Source organism: Oryzias latipes, chromosome 3 (genome assembly GCF_053564925.1).
Source record: "Oryzias latipes strain Hd-rR chromosome 3, Olatipes_Hd-rR_3.1".
Lineage (NCBI taxonomy): Eukaryota > Metazoa > Chordata > Actinopteri > Beloniformes > Adrianichthyidae > Oryzias > Oryzias latipes.
This window is the reverse complement of record NC_136239.1, coordinates 23,143,893-23,171,092: the sequence shown is the minus strand read 5'-3', so window position 1 is coordinate 23,171,092 and position 27,200 is coordinate 23,143,893. Positions and strand designations below refer to the sequence as shown.

The 27,200-nt window shown below is 39.6% G+C and overlaps 1 protein-coding gene across 1 annotated transcript; it reads left to right on the top strand.

Annotated features, from left to right (window-relative positions):
• lmo1 (LIM domain only 1) lies at positions 1–27,200 on the top strand. The gene is made up of 4 exons (XM_004067015.5): positions 1–658; positions 13,825–14,038; positions 24,590–24,715; positions 26,671–27,200. Exons 1-4 carry the CDS (start codon positions 637–639, stop codon positions 26,774–26,776), a joined length of 468 nt encoding a protein of 155 aa, XP_004067063.1. The 5' UTR covers positions 1–636; the 3' UTR covers positions 26,777–27,200.

Below are 27,200 nucleotides of genomic sequence, written 5' to 3'. Positions count from 1 at the left end.
ACTGCGCGCATTTATTCAGGAGCAGCAGAGGCGAGCGCGCCACACAAACTGGAAGAGAGGCGGCGCAAGTTTGCTTTTAGCAGTTGTCAGATTTGCAATTGGATTTGTTTGAATATAGTTGCTGTTTGGGAGCAAATGAGAGCGAGAAAGGGAGAACATTAACAGGGAGGAGGAGAGAGCTCAGCCGTTCAGTCTGAGCGTCTGATCCCACCGTGCGGTGCGCTCTCTTCCACAGATATTCCACATTTACATCGCTTTTAATTGTTTTTTTCTTCATTTTTTGCAGATTTTTAAAAAAATATTTCTTCGCATGGAATTCAGGAGGAGCATTCAACGCGGTCCGATCGTTATTTCTTCGCGTTACGCTCCAGCCCGGACAGCGGCTCCTCGTCGTGTTTATCGCCGCATTCCGCGTATGAAATATTGTTATTGATAGGAGGAGGAGGAGAAAGGGGGGAAACGTTCAGAAGCCAATTCGTCTTTCCAGGTTTTTTTCTTTTTTTCCCGCTGATCGAGGCGTAGCCTTAGTCAGCCGCGCGTTTCAAAGCCATTTCCAGGAGCGGAGCGAGCGAGCGGAGCAGCCTGCTGGAGCCGAGGACGGATCGCCCGGGGAAGGACTCCTCGTTCCTCAGGACGATGGTGTTGGACAAGGAAGAGGGTGAGTAACATCCTCTAACAGCCAAGGCAGCAAGAACCCGAAAAGTACTGACATTTTCCACATTGTTTCCCGTCACCCCGGACCCCTTGTGTTCGCGCTTCACGCACAGCCTTTTTACACATCATCAGGCTTTTCCACAGAATGTTGTGCGGATGCTTCTGGAAGTTATCCCCTAAAATCCCCCTCCACGGCCACTAAAAACGCGGTTTCCTTAGGGAGATGTGTTCATTTCGACACCATTTGTGCGTTTTTGATGCGTAATCAGGAGTTTGGATGTACTCACTCCTCCACAGACTGCGGAGCGTGTGGCTCCTAAGTGCTTTTCTCTTTTTTTCTGCTCTTCTGTGAAGTTGGCGAGGCAGCCTTTTTTGACATCACCGCGGGATGGGAGATGACAGCAGAGTGCTTTTAGCTTGATTGCAAATTATGGATAGCGCCGCGCGTTCGCTCACTTTCCATCAAAATAGGCCTACTTGCATTTCTTATCTATTTCAATGTATTTAGGTTAATGGGTGAGGCAATCTAATTAATTTTAATTTAAATCAAACTCGCCTCAAATGACGCCCCATTTGGTATCAAACTGATGCTGGATGTGCAGCACAGATTCATGCAGATTTTACCCTATATTTAAGTCAAGCTTCACAAAGGACTTTAGTGGATCTATTGAAAGTAGATCTGACTTTTTGTACTCAGTCTGGACACAGTATTTCAGTGTCCACCTGCTGACATTCACATGGATAGTATTTATGGATCGTCCTAAGTTTTTGGGTAAAATTATGTTTGTTCAGGTCTTCTCCATCCAAAAAATGAGTTTTTAAAAGCCATTATGTATGACAGAAAAATGGATATTTCATTTGATCTAGTGCCACATCTTTCCACTTACATGTCATGTCTAAAAACCAATAAAAACAAATTTGTGACAGACACACATAAATGAGGCTGTCTGGCTCCAGCCGCTAATCCACTCAAATGAACTCAACTGTAGATTTCTTCCTTTGGATGTGTGTCTTTCTAAAAGTTCTCCCATATGATTCATGATTCAGATTGCTTTTAACAGTTATTGGCTAAGCAATATGGTAAATGTACAAGGTGATGCAAATGGCATTAGTGGGAAAGGATGCACAGGAGCATGTAATGCAGTCAATACTACATTAACTACTGATGCCCAATTACAGAACCAGGGAGAGAGGCTTTTAGGAGCATTAGGACTTGCAGAAAAGCTGAGATCACCTGCTGCTCATTGCCTAAAAGCTTCACCCTTTATTTGCTGGGTCCAACCCGCAGCTCCAGCGTTTTGGCCAGGTTGGCTCTGGTCTCTTACGCTGCTGTGCCTCTTAACGTTTATTGGCTCTAAAGTTATAGGCTTGTCAATTCAACCCTCTTGTCTAATGTATCCTCTAAGTGCCCGCACAAAGTGATGTGTGCATGCAGCGAGAGAGGTTTGGTTGGTGTTTTGGGGTCTATTTTATTTCCAGATTGATTATGCCTGTGTGGGTTTGCATGAGTACCTTAAGTGTTAATGTTGTGACCCTCTCAGAGGCAGATCATCTGTTGTGTTTAAATAGGATGGAAGCAAGAAAACAGCGCTGCTGTCTGTTAGGCAGACTATTTGAAGTCTGACTTTCAGAAGCCTGCAACAGCGTGCGCTGCAGAAGCCATTACAGGAGACAAATCTGTGACACCTTATCATGGCTCCTTTGAGAAAACATAACATTTGAAACAGACAGTTTTAATCTTCATACCTCGCCTAAAGGATGGGGTGTTTGTTTTGTGCAGCTGTTGGAAAACGGCAGACACCTTAGCTAGTCACTTTTTTGTGAATAATTAGGTTCATAAAGTGAATCCACTACATTTCTGCTTGTAAAACAACCAAAAATGCAAGTTATAGTTATTAATGAACATGTATTCAAATTTTCTGCGTCAACATTTTACTTCACCAGCTTCCAATTTGTGGCTAATTTGGGAAAAAGGGGGGGGGGGAAATCAACTCAGCCCTTTTCTCTTTTTTACAGCAGGGAAAGAAAGTGATTTCATGCTAAAGGCATATTTTTTGATGAACATGAAGAGAAATCCTGTTTTCTCTATAAAAACAAAAACAAAAAACAAACTCCTGCTAAATTCCTGGCCCCGTTTGCTCCTGCATTGAAGACCCCATTATCGCCCTGTCCAGTAAAGTTTGTACATTCATAAGGCATGTGATTGAAAAGCAGTGCTCCAGATGAACACAGACTGCCGATCTGTCAGCTGCTGTAATAAAACTTGGGCTTCAGGCAGCAATTTTTATTTTGAAATAATAAGAACTGCTTCATTCTTTACCAGTGTTACCATGGTAATACTGTCTTGTAGCAATCTTATATTGATTTAGAAAATGGACAGTAATATTTCTTTTCTGTTATTTGGTTTCTGAGGGTTGATTTCTAATTTCCAGTTGGATATTATTTTTTATATGTACCTTAAGTCTTTTCACTTTTACAAAAGAATGCAATTTGCTCTCTTGCCATTTCCCTCATCTTATTGGTTTGCTCCTACCTCAAAATTAAACTTTCCCATTTCAAATATTGAAATTACATCTGGCTTTTATGCTCTAGGCCTTGAACAATATTACAAACACATTTCCATGTAGGATTTCTCTGAAGTCAGGACTTTGTAAAAAAAAAGAAGTCATTAAGCTTTAGAGGCACCTGCTCTGCCACCTCACTTCTGTAAACAGAGTTTGTCTGGGAGATGGTTATATGTGCAACCTTCACACATCTCAGCATGAGTCCTGAGTGTTTGATTTCTTCTAATCTGAGTCTAAAATCTCCCAAATGGAGAATTCACACTAGAGGAAAATTCCTGTCGCCACTAAACCTCTAGATTCTTATCAGCCCTGATCGTTTCACATTCATGAGTGTGGGAGATGTGTATCATTTCCACCATCTAAGTGGAATTCAAAGGGACTGAATTGAGATTTAAGCGGCGCGTGTTGGCGAGCGCGCCCACCTGCCTTCCATGTAAATGGCTGCACTCATCAGTGCGGCGCACAAACTCAATTATGCACTCTTCAGCTGTAAGAGCATCCCTTTTATTACTGCTAGAGGCCACATCCTCACCGTGTTATACACATTCCTGCAACAAGAAGTGCGTCCACAGCAGGCAGCACAGGGAGCAGAAGATCCCCCACTGTAGCACCCCACAATCACTGCTTTTCTGCACTTCAAAACCTCACCTTCAACATTTTAAAGTCTTTTATGGATCCATAAAAAAATAACTTGAAGGAAATATTTACTTTGGAACTTTTGGTTGAGAATAAAAGAGAGATTCAAGACAGCTTGTGATGAACTGAGAGTTTTTACAACCAAAAATAAGTATAATTTTTTATATTTATCCAATACAAATATTTAGCAATGAGCCTTTTAGCCAACTAACTCAAAACGTACCCATAAGTTGTTGTTGCAGCAAAATTAACGATGCATTTAAAAATCTCTGTTAAAATAATAACATTTACTTCCTAACAGTTTTTAAAAGTCTTTTCTCTTGTTTTTTTCACCCACTGGTTACTCTATGTATGTTCTGACTGTAGATTAAACTGAATTTAGTTACCTTGATGCTCTCTCTGGACAGCCGCAGAAAAAAAAAGCGAGACTGAAAACCCAACAAACTAACTGACTTCAGTAGATATGGCACTTACAATAAATTGTTAACTCCTGCAGATCTTCTTTCATCACCTGGGAAGTTTCAGTATCTGACAGTTCACTACTTATTACTAAATTTAGCCACTGATAATCTGTAGAAATGAATCCTTTAGGGAATATTTCTATAAAAATCGACTTGTCCTTAAATTTGGATTAGAAAATAATTCTTGTTTTTGGTCTACAAGTTAGAGGTCGTGGTAAAAAGTGGAGGAAATGCCAAACACAGGAAGAATTCTGGTATGTAAGGAGACAGTGATTGAAATTTGTATTATGAGATCAAGATGAAGTCAAACGCTTCTCTTTAAAGAGAAGCGCATGCGCCAAAGCTGTGGAAATTGTTCATAAGTGGAAGCTGGTGATTACATAACCAACTTGTAATGATGTAATTATTCCAAAAGGCAATTTGGAGACTTAATATATATATTTTATTATAGTGATATCTAATTGATGAAAGTTGAGAATCTGTGGGTTACTTCTGTCTTCTTAAAGTTGGAGTAGATCATTTTAGAGCTGAGAATGTTATCAGCATGAACATGTGCACAGATAGAACAGAAATCTAGTAAAAATAAAAATTCTTTAAGTGTTGACTGGAGCGTGGCTTTTTGTTCAAATCCCTGAGTCCATGTTTCTATCTCAATTTTTTTTCAAAAGCTCATTTTCCTTTAATTTTTTGAGAGCCCTATTATGCATTTGAGGAGTTTTTGATTTGTTGTCGTTTGCTGTTGAATGATATTGTTTGCCTGATCGCTGCTCTTGTGGATGTAGGGGGCAGCTCAGCCTCCAGAGATTGCTGCTGAGGCCAGAACTGTCTCACAAGAAGCTACACATCCTTTTGCTAAAGTTGTACTCCAGGGCTCAATATTCTAGTGATGTCAAAAATGTAACTTTGACTAAAACCGCACCTTGATCATTTTTACTTAATCGCAGACAGCACTGACGTTTTATTGGACTTTTACTGTTACCTGCAGAGTTTGGTAAAAATATTGTTGAACACAAGAAAAACTACATGTATGTTGAAATCCAGCAGTCTTTGTTGTCTTGTATCAAAAGAAAACTTAAAAAAATGACAAATTTAGTTTTTGGTATTTGGACAAGTTTTTTTTTTTTTTAATCAGGAACTAAAATCCCCCTCCGATCAGCTTTTGATCTATTGTACAACCGGTCTTTCAATAATGATTGTGCCGCTTTAAGCTAAAATTGTAAAAATATGGGATTTTTTTAGGACGTTGTCTTTGCTGAGCAACATTAATTCATTAGAAATTCACGTCTGAGTTGTGGACAGGATCCTCCCACCCCCAACCTAACATTACTGGTGCAACAAAAATGGCGAGCAACTGCAGAGGTATCCAGCCATACACTTTTGTCCAGCTCAGATGGAGAAAACAAAGACGTACATGGATATAGTCGTCTTCAAGTAAATGAAGAGCAGGAGGCTTGTAGCCCAAACATTGTATTTTCTACGTTACAAGTACATTCTTTTTCCAACCGCATTTTTTCGCCTGCTACTGATTCACCATGGTTTGAATAATACATACTCAGAAATCCAGTTCGAAGCTTAATTTTTTTTACATATGTCCTCCATCATTAGAAAAATGCCACAACAACATGGGAAAAACGCACAAAAAACGCTATTTTCATCAGAGTGGGTCTTTAAGGAAGGATAACAAGGGTTTCAAATGTCTAATATATTACATTTGTCTCGTTGGTAAAAAAATGAAAAATACAAATAAAGCCCAGAGTGCTTTCTCATAAATAAGATGTCCTCTTATTGGATGACCTTTAGTTTATAAAATCTTAAGTAGCTAATTAAATCCTGTGATTAAAGAAAGTTGTTCTTTGCCCCTCTGGGGCAGCTAGATTAGATTTTTTGGTTATGGAAGTTGATGATTTAATCAGTGTTTAAGTGTGATATTTGTTGCTACAGATTTGGATGCAAATGGCATCTCCTGTGAACTTAAAGCACAATTTCATTTCATTCAAGCTGCTGTCTTTGGCTAAACTGCCATTTGGTTTTTGCCAATAACAAGAATTAGTCCTTGAGGAAATAAAGCCCAGTCAATCTTCATACGAGGTTATATATAGTGTTAAGGTGAATTCATTACAGCTGTATTCATAATGGCATATTAAATGGTATTTCTCTCCGGAGGATTGTTTGGTCGGACACGTCCGAGCTTACCCTGCCGCATGACATCACAGCCAATTTTCATAAAGGCCTCCACTCTAATTGTGCGACCACCCTCATTACTTACCCCATCAGGTGTGGGAGTGGGTACTTGAATGACATTAGAGGCCCATGCTGCCAAATAACTGCCCCCCGTGGGGAATTTGCATTATTCAAGATTAAAGAACCTCACACAGTGCAGCCCAGTATGGGTGTTCCTCCTTCCCATCCATTTCCAACACGCAGAGGAACCCTGAATGGCACACCTGTCTCCTGGAATATCCTTTCAAATAATAAGTGCGCAGTAATTGCTGGGGAGTGGGAAAGATTTTAACATCACTTCCTGACCTTGTGAGCGACACAAACTTTAGAGGACTGCATTTATTCCCGTCCAAATGCATTTTTAATGCCAACTTAAAAAAGAAAAAAGAAAAAATATTGATGCATTTTGTTCTGGGTGGCAGAAAGTGACCACGACAGGTCTAATGGACCTTTTTATTATTATTTATTAATTGATTTATTTTGATAAGAATCGTGACGTGACAGACAAGTGCCTCTTTGACTAAATCTTCCACTCGAAAAATCGGAATAAATTATACGCTTTTTTATATATATTGGGAGAACTTAAGATGCTTTAACTTAATATTTTTCACTTGAATTAGATGGCTTTAAAAAAAAGAACGGCATCTTAAATGGAAATACTTTGTCGCCACTTGTTTTCATGGTTTCATAGTAAACCCAAAAGACAGTCTCCCAAATGTTTAGTGCCGCCTGTCCTCCTCTCGTTCAATCTTATTCAATTACTCTAATTTTCTTTTAACTCAGTATCTGTTTTCGACAGCTTACCTTGCAAAGATGCAGTCTCGACCTTTTACTGAGCAACCAAGTGCTGGAACAAGTAGTCTTATGTAAAAAAAATACTAATAATTTTAAGGAATCTCTGCCAGTTCCATATCTTGAAAAAAACAAGAGCAATGAATTTAATTAGAAGGCTGTTGCATGTCTGTGATGCATTTCTTTTAATTAACCCCATGTGAATAAATTAAAAATAATAGGGGGCTGCAAAGTGTGGAAAAAAAAACACCCTAATGAAGTTTTCTGTTAATTGGAATAGAGTATTCAGCCAAACTACAGTGAGTGGGGAGCACCAGGAGCTAACAATGCCTTCTGTGCGCCTCAGAAAAGAACCCAGGGCCTTCGTGCTGACTTCAAGTGTAAGAAATGCACCTCTGACGTGATGGAAATGACCGCGGGCTGAGAGAAAAGGCAGTCCTGTTCCAGGCTGCTCTGCTGAGACTCCCCATGCCGCGCTTGAAGCCGGGCCAGTGTTATTGCAGCCCTAATGCGGCTGACTCATTTGGAGCGGATCAGGAGTAATTATGGTAGGAAAAGTGGCTGCCGACCATGGGGGTCAGGACACTTGTAACATGTGAAAAGAGCAATTATTCCAGAAGACAAAACCCTCCCTTATCCCGGCCAGTGCCAGGGTCAATGCAAGGGACGGCTGGGCTCAGTTTCAGCGGGGCTTATTAGCCATACCAAGCTGCAAAGTTTGAGGGAGTGCATCTTGTTAATGAACAGTCCCTGCACCGGTCCTGTCTGCTCTCCCCACTTACTGTGGGTGTTAATTATGTCATAATCATAGCAGGCATGCAGCCCCAGAAATCACCTCACAGACCCCAGCATTCAAACATTGCCATCTGGAAAAGTAGCATGCAGTACAGTAATAAAGAAGGCTTTTATAGTAAATTATAAAAGGGAAAACACAGTCAGCTTGAAATGTAATATTGACTTTTGGCTTTTGAGAGAGACTGCCCAATTTGAGAAGAGTTTATGCACGTGTCTCTTTGTGAGTGTGTGTGTGTGATCATGCATATCTTTTTTCTTTTTTTTGCTCTTATAACAGGGCCATGAATCAGTGGTCTTTGTTTATCATTCACAATTCGCACATCTGGCTGCTTGCAGCTGACATGTGTATTACAGCTGATATTATTACCAGATGTCTTGTTTTTTTGTTTTTTTTTCCTTTTAGTCTTGGCGACAGAAAATCGAGTCTGAGTTCAATTGCTGGGATGATGGAAGCGGCATGGAAGGAGCCAATTTCTCGGCACAATAGCAAGACATCTGCATCAGATCTCTATTAACCTTAGCGGAGGAGTCCTTGGCCCCAGGACAATTTTTATTTGGGATTTCCATGGCCACAGCATTTACAGTGGAGGCTCAAACACAAAAGACCTGGAGAAATTGGTGCCTCAAGGCTGTAAACTAATGAGACTCTGTGAAAGCGTTAAACAGAACCTTCCCTGCAAATCTATTCCTTTAAATACAATTGTTTGACATATTTGGCTTTTAAAGGTTTGGGTTTAGTAGTTTGGTAATTAAAGCGAATCTACAGTCAAACTGATGTTTGTTTGAATTAATAGATGCTTAATAAGTGATGATAACAAGTGCTTTAAAAGCTAAATGCAATTATTTAAAGTTGCATTGTGTTATTAGGCGGCTCGTTCACACTGTCGATTCAGCATGATGACTTCTTATTTAGTGCAGCTGGGAGCTAAAATTATAAGAGGCCCTGCAGAGAGTCGCCCACCCAGGGTCGACTCACACCTCCCTGAACGCACCGCCTCCCCCCCAGCCTGGTATCATAATAGCTGAGTGATTCTCATCAGGATCCTTCACCCGCCAACCCCCCCGCCCCCCACCGTGAACCAGGAAAGTCAGCATCACACCATGGCGTCAGGGCTTTTAATTGATCAAAAGGCATTAAGAAAAACATGGAAGCAGATGTAACTGTTCGCTCTACCATTAAAGGCTGAGTGCCTACGAGAGTTCCACTGGGAGTCCTTGCGCGCGTTGACAGATCCTATAAATTTGCCTACAGAATTTAGTACAATAAATAGAACAGATGAAACTATTTCTTCTAAGACTACATCATCAGTTGAAGATTGCATTGAATAACATTTATCGCTGCAGAAGGACTTCAGACTATAAGCAGAAAAATGTCAGTTTTGCGAGGGTGTGATGATTCGGATGATTGGGATTATGACAGCAGCAGGTGATGTTTAATCAATACACAGTCATCCTTTAGCTTGCACAGGAAGTGCAGGCCAGCTAATGGTGGCCCATGGCTTAACAAGGAACCAGAATGACTGCAGCACTGAGCTAATAAGTCACACCTCTTTCAGAAGGAGCAGATTGGAATTTGAGCTTTGACTATGTTACCACTCACTCTGAATTTAAGTTAAGAGCTTGATCTGAATTAGATAATATTCTGAAAAAGTTTGTACAACTGCAGTAAAAACTGAAATGTTCCCACCATGTTTAAATATTCAGCAATGTTGCAGTCCTATTCCTGTTGTCATTCAGAATTCTTACATTCTAAAAAACTCCACATTAGTAAGATTTTTCAGTTTTATTTAGTAATTCCCAGTGGTGTTTAATTTGGGATTTTAACAATCAATAAATAAACAAATTCACATTTTCAAACAGTGCTGTGACTGTCATTGGAGTTTGCTGATTCCAACTTTTCAACCTTATTTTTCCAGAATATAAGCATAAGACATACAGAGAGATTTCAGTTGCTGTAGCTTGTTAGCATGTTATTTAAAATTATATTTTAAAAAATCTGTTCAGCTCTGCAAAGAAGATTCATTGGAAAATGATCCATTTCTCTAATTTTTTTGCAAATCACATGGCTTTATATGTGTACTATGTTGTTTCTAGTATCTTTTTTGAGGAAAATAACAACAGACTGCAAACACATGTTTATGTACCGTCAGCTTATGGACAGTCTAAAAAGGGCCAAAAAAACATCTCTGTGAGTACTTTTGTACCTCTGCTTCATTGTGAACATGCAAGAATTTTGTGGATAAAATAAGGATGCCCCACATCTTTAAACCTAAACAATGTGTTTTCAGTCCAGGGGTCTGCAACCTTTAATGCTAAAAGAGCCATTTGGTCCAGTTTGTTACAGACTCAAACCCAGTGAGAGCAGCAAAGTCCGACTTTACTGTTAAAAAAAAGCTTTAAAGTTTTGTGCCCACTAAGCCTTATTTTTTATTGGTTTTTAAATACTCCCAGTAATTGAATTATTGCAGTGTTATGTTTCTATATATAGCAGTTTTGATGTATTTTACTTTGTATCAAAATTATTAGCATTTTAGAGCCCCTGAATATGGCAAATGCTTATTCTGGATAAAATAATTAAACATCAAACCTGATGTGTGTGTGTGTATATATATATATATAGTATTTTTTTAATATTTAAAGAGAGAATAAAGTAAAGAATAAATGTGGTGAGAGAAACTGGATGCTATCTATAATGAAAACACATGCTCTGACAGGCTAGTTCTTGGGCTCAGTAAAACTGACTACATATTCTTAAAAGATAGAATCTCAAAGAAAGGCAGATATGACAGGGCTTTACACACAGTGCTAATGGCAAATTAAATTCCTCTCGGGAAGGATATTTGGCAGGGCAAGTGCTGTCTCTCCATTTTGTGGGCTAAATGTGATGGGAAAAGGCATGCTTTTGGAGACATCAAATGACATTGGAAGGTCAGTGGCACTTGTATCTGTTAAATGGAATGGATTAAGTGGTGGTTGCCTCCTAGTCGGCTTCTTCCTTTCATAATGCCGCTTTTCTTTCTGGGAGGTGGCAAAACATGGAGGTTCTGTGCCTCGAGTGGTGACAGGTGCTAGAAAATGTCTTGTAGCATTGAGGGAATTGAAAAGACGTTTACCTTACAATCACTTCCTGTATGTCGCAGCTCTTTGTTGGCTTTGGCCTATTGCTTGTTGCAGTAACATCAAAACAGCTTTTTTTATTTTTGTATTTGCTTTGATAGAAGGTCGAAACCCACTTTTTTACCCCCTTGCAAGGATCTCAAGAAAGAGGCATTTTGTAAATCGCTCCTCAGATATTAGGTGTTCCAGCAAAGGAACAGATCTAAATGTTGGAGTGAGGGACCAGTGCTTCCTGCTCGTAGAAACGGATGTCAGACAAACTGCAAAACACAGAGCCCGGGTCGTATTAGACACAAACGACTGTCACTTTAATGGTGTCGTGCAAGGCTTCAAGTGTTGGCTGTGAGCAGCATATAGCAGCTCTAGGATAGGTTAAGCTTTTTTCCTTTTCAAATTTGGTGTAAAGCACACATGATGTGTTTAAGGAGTGTGTGCAGGGGTGCTGGTCTCAACCAATTAGAAGTCATTCTCATGAGGTGGAGGAACAACCTCTTTGTGTAATTAGTTCTCTTATTTAAAGCAAAGATTTTGAGTAGAATAACTAATTAGGTGTCATAAAAGTCAACTTAAATTTTTTTTTGTCATCCTTGAGGGAATTGCTGCTTTCTTTTCCTTTTTGCACATGCTGAAGCACACGCACGCACCCATGCACGTACACAAAGGCTCTCTCCTCATTAAGACTGTTTTTAGTTCTGTAGAAGCCTGTCAGACGAGCGCTGTTGGCGTACCTGCAGAGAGCTCCCCTAACAAGCCGTGAAATACAGGTAGAAGAGTCCACCCTTATCCACTGTGGCTTGAATTTGAAGCTTTTTAGCTTCATTTACACTGAACATTGGTATTTATAGCAGGTTTTGTGATCCTAATGCGGCAGCTTCAAGGGGTCTGTTTGGTGGAAGGAGGGAGATGTGGGAGCTTGAGGGCTGGCGGAGCACTAATTGATGGCTCCCATCACCGGCACTGGACCAATTAGCCTCTCCCTTCTACCTCTGATAAAGAAATAAGATGGCTCAACACCACTGGAGTACTTACTGACATATATACCAGAGCCATAAATTTGACTAACAAGCTCTCCTGTTTCACACGCCTCTTTTTTTTCTTTTCTTTTTAAGGGGACATGCTAATTATGTTACACTTATAGTGTTATTGATGGCCAAAATTTGCTGAGCAAATCTGGACCCGATAAGCCACCTCGTGAGTTCTTTTATTTGTGTGTGAAAGAGACAGGAAGATAGAGGAGGGGAGGATTTTCTGTTCCAAACAACTGAATATGGGGTGAGGTTTTGTGAAGGAAAGCAAGTTTGATAGTCTGAAAAAAAAAACGCAGAAAGAATAAAGTGATGCCAGCTGAGGTTGTGTTTACTTGTCTAGCAAAGCCAAATCATTTCTGACTACACAGTGCCCTTAACACTGGGCTCAAATAAAATTAAATAAATACAAAATAAAACTTTTATTTGGTCTGTACAAAATAATAAGTAACATTTACAGTGTTTTAAAAAGGTTTTTTTACAGCACTGCAGACATTCAGAATGTTGGACTAGTCCCACGCCATGAAGAATGCCTCTTTTCCCTTAAAAAGGAGGGAAAAATGCGTTTGGAAAGTAGAGTGGCAAGTGGCGTCCACTGTGTGTTCTTTTAGATGGATCAATAGCTCAGTGTGTGAGAGAGTGTCTTAAGAGCTGTTGTCCTGTGCTTTCAGCTGTGGCAGACCTGTTAGTGCTACAGAGGGGAGCTATGCGCCCCTGCCTCTATACCAGCAGTGGCCTGAGGGGGGCTTTTAGTCCAAACACAAATGTCAAGCACACATAGACTATTAGTGTTTAGTGCAGTTATTAAATGGACTTTATTTGTCCTTTAGGAGGCTAAAAGGCGCACTTAAAGGGGACCTGCGTGACAGCAGGGCAATTTGTGAGTTTGGTAACTTAGGCTTGTTGGTCGCAGACACATGAGTACAGATAAGTGTAAAAGGAGGAAACGCTCTGAGTGTGTGTTTGCACGAGCTCCTGTGTTTGTGTGCACATTGCTGTTTGAAACACACAGAGTGAGTGTATGCTAAAGAGCACTTAGGCCATAACATATCTCACTGGGGTCTGGTAGCAATGTTTTTGTGGTCAGAGGCTTTTTAAAAGGTTAATGTTAATCCATACCAAACAAAGCCCAAGAGGAGCTTTTACAGCTGTGGACAGTTCAGCCAAATGGGCTTTGATGAAATGGTAGGTAAGTAACATACTGCACAGCTTGCTGTAAATACAGCACTAAGTTAAATGCATATTGTGTGTTTTTTTTTGTTGTTGTCAGAAATCCAGCAGAAACGACCCTGTTGCTTCTCTACCGGTGTCACTTTGTGCGTTTCCATTGGATCAGGCGAATCCAGACTCTGTAGTCCAATGTGACCTGCATGCCTATCTACACGGAAGACTGTTTTCTCTAATGCATATGAAACAGCGAGCCGGTGTGCCGTGGACATGTCCAAGGCCAGGCAAAGATGCCTGGAGAAGCGAGCGACTTATCAAGCAGAGAACATGAAAAGTCACTCGTGTTCCCAGGCCGTAAATCACGCACGGCTGTTTGTCTCCTTATCACTACAGGTGTGCCGATGCTCTCCGTCCAGCCCAAAGGGAAACAGAAGGGTTGCGCTGGCTGCAATCGCAAGATTAAAGACCGCTACCTGCTCAAGGCCCTCGACAAATACTGGCATGAGGACTGTCTCAAATGTGCCTGCTGCGATTGCCGTCTGGGGGAGGTGGGCTCCACCCTGTACACGAAAGCCAACCTCATCCTCTGTCGTAGAGACTACCTAAGGCAAGAACCGGCGCTTTTTTTCCTCACTTTCAAGAAATACAAAAGTCTCTCTATTCCAAGAGCTTCTTCCTAGTTTCAATGTCACCACAGCCAAAAATACACAAAGGTTCATGCGTTTTAACAAAGAAAAACAATGGCAGTTTGATTTTTTTATTTCTTGTTACACACTATTAGTTATAACTTGAATTAGTTAGCTGTTAACAATACTTATAATGCACATTTTTATGCCCTTTTTTTTACCGCTTTCAAAATAGAATAAAAAAAATAGATATAAGTGTTTGCCAAACATTTATTTTGAAACTTCCTTTTGACTGTGAAAAACTAATTAGTTATCTGGCTCATTTAAACAGTTCACTAATTAGTTATTCACTCATGGCATCACATTAAATGAGTCTCTTTTTGTCGTTGTTGATACATCTCTTTCATGCCCATCTCTGTGTTTACATGAACATGAAGGACCTCAGTCATGAAAGCTGTCAGTTGTCGCAGAGCTGCAGGCTGTGAGAATTCTCCAGGCAGGCTTGTTGCTTCCCTATCCCCCCCCCCCCCCCCCCCACCCCCCTCGTTCCTTCTTCAGATGCCCCCGCCATCTGCTTGTTAAATTAAACATGACCATTTCCTGGGCGTTAGGTCACATTCCCTACCATTTATCTGAGAGGGAATCCCCCAGGGGCTGACTGAGGGATGCCGGTGCCCTATACCCACACACCCCCCTTTACACCCTCCCCTCAAAAGCTCCTTCTCTGCATTGTCCTCCCCCTTTTTCCTACTTCCCTTCTGTCCACATGTCTCTCAGCTTTCTGTTCTCTTCAGATCACTTTTATAATTCGTGAACCCTTGTCCGTGCGCACCAAGATGAGGTCCACCTTGTGTTTTCCTCCTGCTTCTTCCTTTGCTCACAGTGACACCTCGTTTTCCTCTCAGGTCTTTCTCTGACCCAGCAGAAGCTTGTAGCCCACTTGAGAGGTGCTCAGGGACGCTCCGTTTAGATAGGCCATTACCATCCATCAGTCCCCACCCACATTTAATGCTTTTAAGATGCAGTGAAAGGTCCACTAAGACCTGATGTTTCCCATAGAAGGGGCAGATGGTGCAGATGAGGTAATTTTTAATGGGGAAATAACCAAGAGAGTGCAGAAATGATGAAGATTGGACTTTCAATGGATAAAAGGCATCAGCTGGAGGGACAGCCACCCCAGCCCAGAGGCGGCAAGTGTGCAGCCAACACAGGAAAAGGACGAGGAAAAGCTTTCTTGAGATGATAAGTTCTGTAGAAAGGATAACGACAGGAAATCGAGAGCTACATCCCGCCTCCCAAAAAAAAAAAAAAAAAAAAGAAAAGAAGAAAGAGGAGGAAGGTTTTCTGCATTCCCTAGATTATAGAGAGAAATTTATCCCACACCCTGGTCCTCAGCCTGGGAGAAAAGCAGAACACTTAAAGTTGGAGATGCTTGAGATGAATTCTATTACGGAACAAATTAAAGCTGTTGCCTTGCATCTCAAGAACAGGCTGTTTAAGAGACCAGAGTAATCTAAAGTGGGTGATGCAGCATCCGTACGTCTCCAGTGCCCCCCCCCCCCCCCCCCCCCCAGATTCTTTTCTCCTTTTCGGAACGTAAGTCCACCTTCACATGTAATATCCTGTATTGAAGTTAAATGGCTCCACAAAATTAGCCACCAGCACTTCATTAAATAAAAGCAGTGGATCAAACACACTGGGGTTATCTCCCAGGATTTGGAAGTCTGCCATGCTCACATTAATTATTATAGGAGCTCCATCTGTGACTGTCCTTCAGTGGTATTAACAACCTGAATGCACTTACACATGTCTGAGTTTTCCTTTTCAAGAAACACAAAAGAAATGCCTCTACACACCTCCTCTATTGTCCTCTTTCTCCCTTCATAAGCATACTCCACTTTTCTTTTTTTTTATAACAGCCTCTTTTTGCCATTATTTAGGCACTTAAACACTTTCTTCCATCAGAGAAGGGAATAACAAATTAATTAGGCTTTTATGTCTTTGGCCAATATGCCCAATGTGTGATCAGCAGGACTCGAAGACTGATATAATTTAATCTTCCATTTCATATAGTAGAAAGGACATACTGGAATTGACTTCCACTTATCAAAACGAGCTATAATTAGCTGCAAGAGGAAATCGTGTTGAAGATAATGAACAGTCTAAGTTTCCCACAAACCGATGAAGTCGCAGGTGGAGGAGGGTGGCACCGCACAGATACCACCAATTTTCATGTCAGACCTCTTTGTACCCTTTTTAGAAATAAAAAACCCAAAAGTTTCTGTTTTTGGGGATGGGGGCAGAACAGAGAAAGAAAAGACGAACACTTACGAAAATGACACAACTGTCAGGAAAGGTCAGACCCTGCAACGCATGCATTAACAGCTTTCCCTCTTATAAAATCTGAAAAGGCCTGCGCAAGCTGAGAAGAACTTAGAGAGCAGGTAAAAAAAAATTACCTCGAAGAGCTACAGCCCAATTTAGGGGAAACAGTATACAGACAGATGATAGACTGCAGGAGCTTTGAAGGTTTGAAGTTAGCAAAGCAGCACGTTGAAAGAACTTAAAGAAGGCCCTCTTTTTCTCTGAAGACCCATTGTAATAACTCAATAACAAGGGAGGGAGAGCTTCTTTATACTGCTGCTGTCCGTCTTCCTGCAACATCCCACTCATGCTCTCGCAGATACTTTTTTATCTCCTAAATAAGAAGTCTTTTAATGAGTGCTGTTGTTCTGCTGTGTGGAATAAAACAAAAAAAAAGGAGGCGTGGGTTACATCAGGATGCATGCTGTGTTCATATATTATATGTCTTATTCCAACATTAAACTAAATATTTTATAAATATTTGCTGTTTTTAATCTTAAAATTGGAACGATTGTGCTCATGAGTCAACTTCAACTTTTCAACGTACACTTCATCAATGTTTTACAAACTGGAGCAGGGAAATGTTGCAAACAGCTGTGGACAATACAATTAAATTCATTAAGTCACAGTTTGGAATTTCTTTTTTTTTTTAAATAAGAATGTGTTGATAATTTTCTACTTTCTTTTGGAGAATATTGGTTTATTTAATCCAAATGACCAGGGAAATTGAAGTGCATGAGCCACTGCTCTCCCACAATGCACCTCATACGTCAGAACAATATGTGGGGATTCTACCGAAATTAATCTATTCATGTCTTTCAAAATATCTTATTTAAAATAGAAATGACGGTTTAAAAAAAAAGTAACTGATTTTTAAAAGCCATATTTTAGAGCCATAACACACTCATATGTAGCATTTATAAATACCTGACACAGAACTGTTTCACAATGTTTTATGCTCTTCTCTTGTTTTATTACTTTGTTTCTTGTATTTTAAAGTAGCTGTTTTTGTGTGTTATTTTAAGATACAGTTTTGCTTAGTGCGTACATGTAGAAAAAACTTAAATTGCAAAGATTTGTAACATATAAACAACTATTTTATGAATTTAAAAACAAAATCACCTTTTATGATCTATCAAAGTTTTGTATATGCTAAAAAAAACTATCTCCACTCCATCGTGACAGAAACAGGTTACAGCTAAAATTAAATTTATTTTAATCCTTTCAGAAAAACATTAAAACCAGAATATACTGTAATGCATTTACTTTATAAAGTTGGTAGCTCACATGTGGAAGTTTTAAAGATATGCTTTCTGAAGACTTTCAAAGCCCGGAGCTAAACCGCAACCTAACTAATCAGCCTTTTCCACCTCCTCTGCTACGGCTGCTGTTTCAGACTGAATTATATATTCATCTTCTTTACACTCCTCATCCTTTTTTATGGTTACTGAGGTCTACTGGAGTCTTTTCCAGGAACATTCAGGAAGAAGACAAGGTTCATTCTGAACAGTTGACCAGCCCATCAAAGGGCTATACTGTACATTACAGAGAAAAGCCACATACACATGGGAGAAACATTCAAACTAAAGCAAGAAAGGATCCAGCAAACACTTAAGCCGTTGAGCCAACATTGCTTTTATGACAGACAGAACTTTTTATAAATATTTTTTAAACTATTTACTTACGTACTTAAATAAATAGCAAAAAAAAAACATCTAAAAGTAAACTAACAGACTGAACATACACAATCCAGGTAGCCTATGGGAGGAAACCTGTGTTAATACCGGTGTCATCTGTTAACCAGTGAGGAGACAAGGTGCTGCACTTCCAGCTAGTTGCAGACTTGTAGCGGATTCGAGAGGAAAATTGAGCTACAGTTTTCTAAAACAGAGAAATGTGTTGATGACTCGCTCTAGATGGCTTTTGGTGAGATACATTATTTTCTGCACTATACGGCGCACTGGATTAAAAGGATATCAACCATCGTCAATAAATGGTCTATTTTTGAACTCATGTTGTATGTAAGGCGCGCGTTAAGTGAGATAAAAGAGCCAGAGATCAGTTAGTCAGACTTTGGCTACGTTCACACTGCAGGCTGAAACGACCCAATTCCGAATTTTTTGCCCCTAAGCGGCCCAATTCCGATCTTTTCATGACAGTCTGAACGACACAGATCCGCTCTTTTCAAATGCGACCCAGGCCCGTGGGTTTGCCGGCCTGATTCCGAAACGTAGCCGATCTTTTCAATTGCGACCGCCGTCTGACCGGCCAGGCGACTTGATTCCGAACCGTACGTCATCGACATAACAAACGTCATCATTTTGCGTTGAAGTAGGCTGGAACGAGAACGTAAACATCAACCATGGTGGACGATGCTGCTGAGACCCGTCAGTGGAAGGGAAGGGAGGTCACTGAATGGATTATTATTTGGGGTGATTGCTCTTTTCAGGCCAAACTCCAGGGCTCTTATCGCAACTGGGCGGTTTTTGAAAAAATTTCCAGCTAAATGGCAGAGCGTGGTGTTGAACCTTTCACGCGATGACTTTTTTTTCTTTCTCCCCTTTCCGACCGTGCTCAGAAGCGCGGGGGACCCGAGGCGATCCTCCTCCTCCTCCCTGTTCTGATCCTTAGATTCTCCAGAACGGGTTAATAAAGAGTCCATAGCATTTATTCTGAGGGACTCCCGACTCCATTGCCTTCTTAAAATGAGAAGATTGTAATTGTGCTGCTCCTTCGTGAAAATAAATGTAATATTACAAAAAGAGCTCCGCTTTTGACAAAACTGTTGTTGACATCCATTGTTAACGTTTGCTCCGCAAACAACAAGTGACGTCGTTCACCGTTGAGTATTCTTCTGGCTTCTGCGCATGCGGGTCTCGTTTGGGTCGTGTCACGGTCACACTGGAGATCACAAAAGTTCGGATTTACTTGGAAATGTGAACGGTATAGCAAACAAATCCGATTTTTTCAAAAAATCCGAATTGAGCATTAAGCCCTGCAGTGTGAACGTAGCCTTTATCACCTGCGTTCACAGTAACTCCAGAACTCATTTGAGACATGCTACACATTAGCTTAGTCACACAATACCTGTAACCCCTTGTTTGCAACACGCAAAAAACAACAGACTGAAACCACTAAAACAAACGTTACTGTTACTGTGTGTCTGATATTGCTACGTTAGCTGCAATAGCATTTCTACAAAAAAAAAAACATTGTTTGCAACTTGTAAAAAAAAAAACGTACTAACATTTTATTATCAGAGCGACGTGTGCCTCTCCAAATCGCTTCAACATCAGTACACACAACCAGAATTAATCAATTTATAAAGTGCTCTGGATAATAAGGTGCAATGTCATTTAAACAAAAAGGGGGGGGGTATGTTAAGTGCGGAAAATATGGCAATTCAGAGAACTTTTAAGTTAAATAAAACAAGACCACACTCACTATGTGGGATTTGAAAAGAAGGAAATGCTTAAATGTCTGGCTGTCATGCAAGTGCTTTGAGAATTTGGTGAATAACCTTTTCCATTGTTCAGATTTTGAGCTTTATGAGCCGCTCAACAGCTCCTATCCATGAGAAAGGCTGTCATCACAGCAGTGAGTCTAAGGTCACAGTTTATCGAAGGAAAGTATATCAGTATGTCATCAGCATAGCTGGAAAATGAGACAAATCACACAGGTGGATAATCTGATTGAGAGAAAAGCATGTAAACAGGAAATACAATCTGACCTTAAGTTAAACCTCAGACATCCCAAATGTACTGGGTGTTAATGAAGATTTGAAGTTGTCTATGATGACTTTTTATCAATTATCCAGGAATTTATATATTTATATATATATATGTCCTACTCATCTAAAAGCTCAAATGAACAAAACCATCTACCAATTTCCATTTGTCTCTGTTTTTTATTAGTGTGGGCTCTCACCTGATTTTTACACGGTATGCAGAGGGTCTCTTCACCTAATAACTAATAACTTCATGCAAAGGGGGAAAAAAAAGTCTACTGTGTTTTAGTGAGTCCTTCACGCTGTAATCTTCTCCTAACACATAGAGCTTAATTAAGCCATATGTTAGTTTGCCATTAAAACCCAGACGCTTCAAGGCTTGGCTGGGGAACTGTGTGAATGGGACATTGCCATGTCCATGGCCTTTTCCTTCTCTTCCAACTTCTTTGCGCCAAATCTCTTTCTGTGATTGTAAATCACATAGATGATAAGGCAATCATGTTTGCAGGAAAGAAGTGGGCTGCTGCTTGATTTGTAGGTGATTGAGCAGGACTTGCTCACACACACAAAAAAAGATACATTCAAATGTTGTACTTTTGCCTTAAATGTAACTTTGTGGTCCAAGGGCATGAATATTTGCAGTTATTTTTTTTTTTTGCAAACGTAAGCATTTGAATTTTTGGTGCAACATTTACCCCTTTTTTCTATTTTCAGACTCTGAGCCCTTTATGGAGTTTTTTTTTTACCATTTATAAAATGCAGTATTTAAAAAAACGCGAACCCAGTTTTCAAATATGGACGAGGTACAGTGACACCTTTGCAGTGATTTGACACATTGCTTTACTGGAAGGTAGAACTTAGAGTCAGCAGCTATAACTGGACTTTTCTCAACAGTCATTTTTTCCAACCTGTATGCATCAGTTAAGCACTATGTCTGCAGCCCAGCCTCAAATGATAGAGACAGGCTACAATGACAGCTTACGATAATCTTAGTAGCTTTTATAGGAGTGTGAATACCAGTCTATGTAGGTGACAAATGTTGGTTCAGTTCCTTAATAGACTCTTTTTTTATGAGAGGGAGAAAAAAGGACTTTATTACATGGGACTCCTGTCAGCCAAGATTTGGTGAAATATGGCAGAGTTTCTTGGTATGAACCAACTAGTCATGATGCAGCTCTGTCACTAATAAAAAAAAAAAAGATTTTGATGCATAGAAAATAATCAGTTTGCGGGATATTTGATTTTTTTGTTGATAGTTTGACCTTTCCTTTAAAGATGTCTAATGCCCAATATATATTTATTTTTTTCCATTGCAGATATACCAACAAGGATTTTTATTTTTTGCTCATTTTTACGTTTTATGCCAATTTGTGTTTTATCTGATTCCTGTAAACAAAGGGTTAGGTTTGTATTAAGGTGCAATATTTTGGGGAATCTGATCATTTTTACGATTTATTAAGTTATTGTAAAAAAAAAGTATGTGAACTACAAACACTAGTAAGTGATGATGACTAAATGCAACCTGGAATTATCCACGTCTGCTCTCATTAAGCCATTTCCGTTTTTAAAGGCATGTGTCCACAGTAAACCTTTTAGCTAATTTTCATGTTTTTATGCAGATTACACTACTTCTACATAATCATAGTCACAAAACAATTACTTGAAGAATGTTTTGACATTTAGTAGATGCCTTATATAAAAATTAAATTTTATTATAAGAAAAATAACATATCACTTGTCAGCAAGCAAAGTGCAAATTAGACCATTGTTGGGCTGTTGAGTCATTCCTTTACCTAAAGTCCCACACCAATCATCTCTTGATCTATTGCAAAAGTGTTCCCAGTGGTGTTTTCATCATTATGATTATGTTTTGTGAAGGCAAAATCAAAAAACTGTTGTAGGACAGTTTCTACACAGTAGCAGTAGTTTATGAGAAATTCGCGTTCGAGTTGTGGGGGGGGACTGTTGGCGTGAAGTAAGCCCACCCTTTCCTATTAGTTTACAGCCCCTCACAACCCCAATCTAACATTAGCAGTGCGACACAAATGGCGAGCATCATTGGAGCTATCCAGCTGTGAAGTTCTGAGCCAGATACCAGCTCAGACAAGGAAGACAAAGACATGCATGGATCCATTTGTCTGTAATGCATCAGAATGAAGCTTGTAGCCCGCCGATTGTAGCATCTACGTCACTACTACAAGCTTTTTCTTGTGGCATTTTTTCATCTGCTCCTGATTTATAACAATTTAAATGAAGTAATACTCAGAAACACAAATTTAATCTTAGTTTTCTTTATATATGTCCTCCATCATCAAAAAAATGCCACAAGAACATGTTAGACACACCAAAAACACAATTTTCATTGGAGTGGGTCTTTAAAGTTACGGTTAATCAACATCAGGTCTGTATTTCTGATTTCTGCTAAGTGTTAAAATATGTAAATACAGATGATCTACCTGTATCGCTGTTCTATTTCATCATTTTAAACAAAAATCCTGAATATGCTGGTAGCCTATGATTTAGACACTCAATTCTATTCAGAAATACTGAAATTGATCTGTAAAGAAAAATAAGTCACATGGCAGTGTGTATAAATAACTCACATAATGCTGAAAGTTCTATCTGGAATGATACTCTTCAGGCTACAATGTGGTCCTTACAAATTTAGTTCTGGTTGGTCTCCATCACTTCTAGACCCCCTCCCCATGCAACTAGTTCTTTGGCACCACTGTTGCACCAACTCTCTGCTGGCCTGCAGCCAGTGCTTTGGCAGTCAAATCAGAAAGGATTAATCCTGAGATGGGTCAACTGCTCTGTTGGAAAAACACCCCGACATCTCTGGCTCCAGTAAATTCCCATTAAAAGAGCATCAGTGTCTCATTAAATATTAGGTCAAGAAATTTTTCATGCATGTCATAATTAGATCGTTAGATTCCCATGTTACGACCTGAAAGTTTTTTTTTTTTTTTATTTAAATTAGATATATTGTGGGTTCCGGTGTTAATGGTCTAACTTCCAAATTAAATAATGGTTACTTTCTGTACTAAAGAAAAAAAATGCAGGACAGCAGATAGTTGAGTTTGTACATTTGTTTGCTCATTTATGAGGTTGTCTGGGATAATTTCAGTTAGAAAGAAAAATGCTTTTATGTCCAGTATACAGCTCAGATAATCCAGAGCAGCAGGTTACATTTAGTGCCACACAAAGTTGTTTATTGTAAATCAAGAGTTATAAAATCAAAAGGACAATTTAAGAATTCACACATTTGGGGATGAATGGTGGAAAACGATGAAATGAAGGTCAGCTTTGTAGCAAGATAATTGGTGCAGTTATCTGATAAAATAAGACATTTGGTAAAAGCAAAAGCTGTTGGGTTCATAAGGGGAAAAAAAAACACATTCCCTGCATAACTGAGTCTTCTTGGGGTGGCAGATGCCAAATGTATGAGAACACAGCTTTTCTTTTTCTTTCTTCCTTTCTTTTACTGATTCAGTAACAAGTTGTAACAATGTCTCAGTTTAACACCCTGTGAATCCCTCTCATGAAACATAACAAGCTTTCTCTGTTTCTGTCTCTACTGCAACTATGGGGCAGTGGCCCCTAATTAGAAGCAGAGCTGTTGGATAGACGTTTCCTTTAACAAGGTGAAGGGAGCTGAATGGGACAAGCACAAACGAGGCAGAATATCAACACTCCGGCTCTCCTGTCAAAGCCACACAAGTTTGGCGAAAAGTGTTTAACATACTGCTGGAATGACAATCTGCAGTTGCCTTATCGCCTCATGCAAAGCTGTGAAGCGATCCTTCTCCTGCTGCAGAATATATAAATCTATCTGTGATCCCAAATCTCCAAATTAAACACAGACAGAAGCTTAAACAATGAGAATGTAAATCTGGCTGGGAAAAGAATTGTGAATTTGCTCTGCTTTGGGGAGAGAAAAGCTCTATCCCATCTTTCTTTTTGCATTTTGACCTTTAACACTTGCCTCGCTTGCCTCCTCCCTTACAATCCTGTTGTATTTTTGTTTTTGCACCAATAAATTGTAACTCAGAGTGAAAACTAAATTTTTTTTTAACATTTTTCATTGTTGGCAACAGCGAAATTAAAAATTCTTGATGCCAAAAAAATTATTACACTATTAAAGTCACATTACAGATGTGTGTGAAATTTTAACTGGCTTTTTTTGGTCTCAATTTGTGCGTGTTTTGTATGTATTTCTGATGATTGCGTGAAGCAAAAAACTACATTTTTTTTAAATTAAAATAACTTTTTAAAAATACTAGTCAAGTTGTAAATTTTGTTTTTGACGTTCCTTAACATGCATACATGTTTTTAGCATCCCTGTCGCTGCTGCTGTGCCACACCGGCTCGTTCTTTTATTACAAAACAAGTAAAAAGAGGTGGGTTGATCTCTGACTTCTTTTTCCTTTCTGCCTTGCAGGCTCTTTGGTACAACAGGGAACTGTGCAGCGTGCAGTAAATTGATCCCAGCCTTTGAAATGGTGATGAGAGCCAGAGATAATGTTTACCATTTGGACTGTTTTGCCTGTCAGCTTTGTAACCAGAGGTAAGAATGGGTCGCTTAAATCAACAATAAAAAGAAAAGAAATGGCTAGTAGCTTCTATACCAGATCTGTAGGATTTTTTTTTTTTTTTTTATTTGATAAAGGTATAGTTAACATTAAAGGGCAAACAAATAATTACCAACGTAATGTTGGGACTTAAAGCTGGTATTGCCCTTAAGCCAATTTATACAAGTAAATGAGCAAAATTGTAACTGGATTTCATTCTTTCAGCTAAAACTAAGGTTTTAGATTTTGCAATAACACATGTGGTGACACCCAAAAGAAATACATTTAAAGTTCCTCTCTGATCATCGATGATCTATTGTAAAAGCATTCCCAGTGGTCTTTTAAATATTTTCAGCCAAAAACATTTTTTTAAACTGTAGTTTTCTAGGATATACAGTAGTTTCTGCAGAGCAGCAGGCATCCATCAATACTTTGGCTCTAAAGTTCTGCGAGGGACTATATTGGCAGCGTAAATCTGCCCTCATTTCCCATCATCCCCTTGTTTACACTCTCTCCCACTAGCTTACAGCACCATACAACCCCAATCTAACATTAGCACTGCAACAAAAATAAGGGGGCCATGTTGGAGCTTTCCAGCCGTACAGTTATGAGTCAGATGCCAACTCGGACAAGGAAACAATGACGTACATGAAGCTAGTCAGAGAGAGTGTGGCCTGCCAACTGTAACACTTGTGTCCCTCCTAAAAGCTTTTTCCGACAGATTTTTTTCATTTGCTCCTGATTTACAACGATTTGAATAAAGAAATACTCTGACATGCAGTTTTAAGCTTAATAATCTGTATATATGACCTCCATCATGAGATAAATGCTAGAAGAACAAGTTAAAAACACCAAAAACCCACTCTTTCATTAGAGTGAGTCTTTAAATTAATTTATATGAGGCAGGAATGAAGTTCAAAGTTGGATTGAACTTCCAAACATATGTCTTGCTTAACAAAAGGACAAAAAAAGAACTTCACAGCTATAGTACAGTTTTACCAAAGGGGCAGTATCTAATATAAATCCCACAGAGAACACAAAGCCAATGGTGTGACATCTATAGAATATGACATATCCGAATTTTGCTTTTGACTCCTAATATTTTGTAGGTAATGGTCCTGGTCTCAAAGCGGAGCATCCTTTGCATGCTTGTCAGGGGTGCTGTGACCCTCTTCCTTCACACAGCATAAGCCCATTAACCTTGTGCAGTCTAGATTCAGTTACCATAGTGAACACCTGCTGTAAGGGAATTATGACCCCTGTCTCTCTTCTCAGCTGGCAGACATGCAGCCGGGGCTCATCTGGCAGAGCATTGCCATGGCTGTGGCTGTTACCAGCTTTTTGGGTTTGTTTTTAATGTGTTATAAGCTTGGCATATTACTGAGGCAAGCTGTTTTCAGCCATGCTCTTATCTTCCCTCTCCGTAAGTCACATTATGGAGCTGTGTCCACTGTGTCACACAAACAGCAGAGTATAAAAAGGGGGTGCCAGGCTGCTGTGGGTTATTTTCCCTCTTCAGTTGACTTAGAGTTTGAGAGGGGAAAAAATGGTTTTGAGCACTCGAGCTAAACTGGTGTGTAAAAAAGCTAACCATTTCCTGTGAGACTCCTGCGGCGCCTTAGCGTATTACCAAGCCAAAAAGAGAGTTGACCTGCCTTTCATTGGATGCCAATGGTCGTGTCTGTTTGCTTTCAAATAGGACGTTTTTTTTTTATTTGAAGTCATTTGAAATAGTTTTATTTGAGGTCACCCATTCATGATGACCATGAAAACGGGCTTTGAATCTGTGATTCTGTGGTCTGTGTGATGTGAAACATCTCTGTACTGTCAAACAGAATCATCATCTGCTGCTCTTACTGCCAAACACACACACACACACGAACACCATTTTTAATTAATTCCAGTAGTTTTGTGTCTAATGAGGATGGCTTCTTGTTTTGTTTACCAACAGGTTTTGCGTGGGGGACAAGTTTTTCCTAAAAAACAACATGATTTTGTGTCAAATGGACTATGAAGAAGGCCAACTGAACGGCAGCTTTGAGACGCAGGTTCAATAGTTGGAACCTTCATGCAGCAACAGTCGGCTTCACACCTTACACGCCAGATGGATGTTCTGCTGCACTTAGAAAAAGACAAGCGTCCGTCTGCTTGCCTGCAATACTTTTTAAGACACCTTTATCAGTCCTTAAGGACTGTATTGTAAATGTTCAACTTTTTGCCCCTCCCACGCCCCCGTCATCCCTTTGCCCCCAACATTGAGCAGTTACAAATTTTGATGTACAGTTGTGCCTGCTTAGCTGAGCACTGTATTGCTTGTATGTTTTGTGAAATTTGTTCAGGTTTGTTTTTCCTTTTCTTGAAGAAATGGTTCACTGGAGGGTATGTACAGTCTGTTTTCTCTGTATATATAAACCGGAACATTTATTTTATGAAATGTAATGCAATTTTATTACTAGTGTGAATTAAAGATTCTTAAATGTT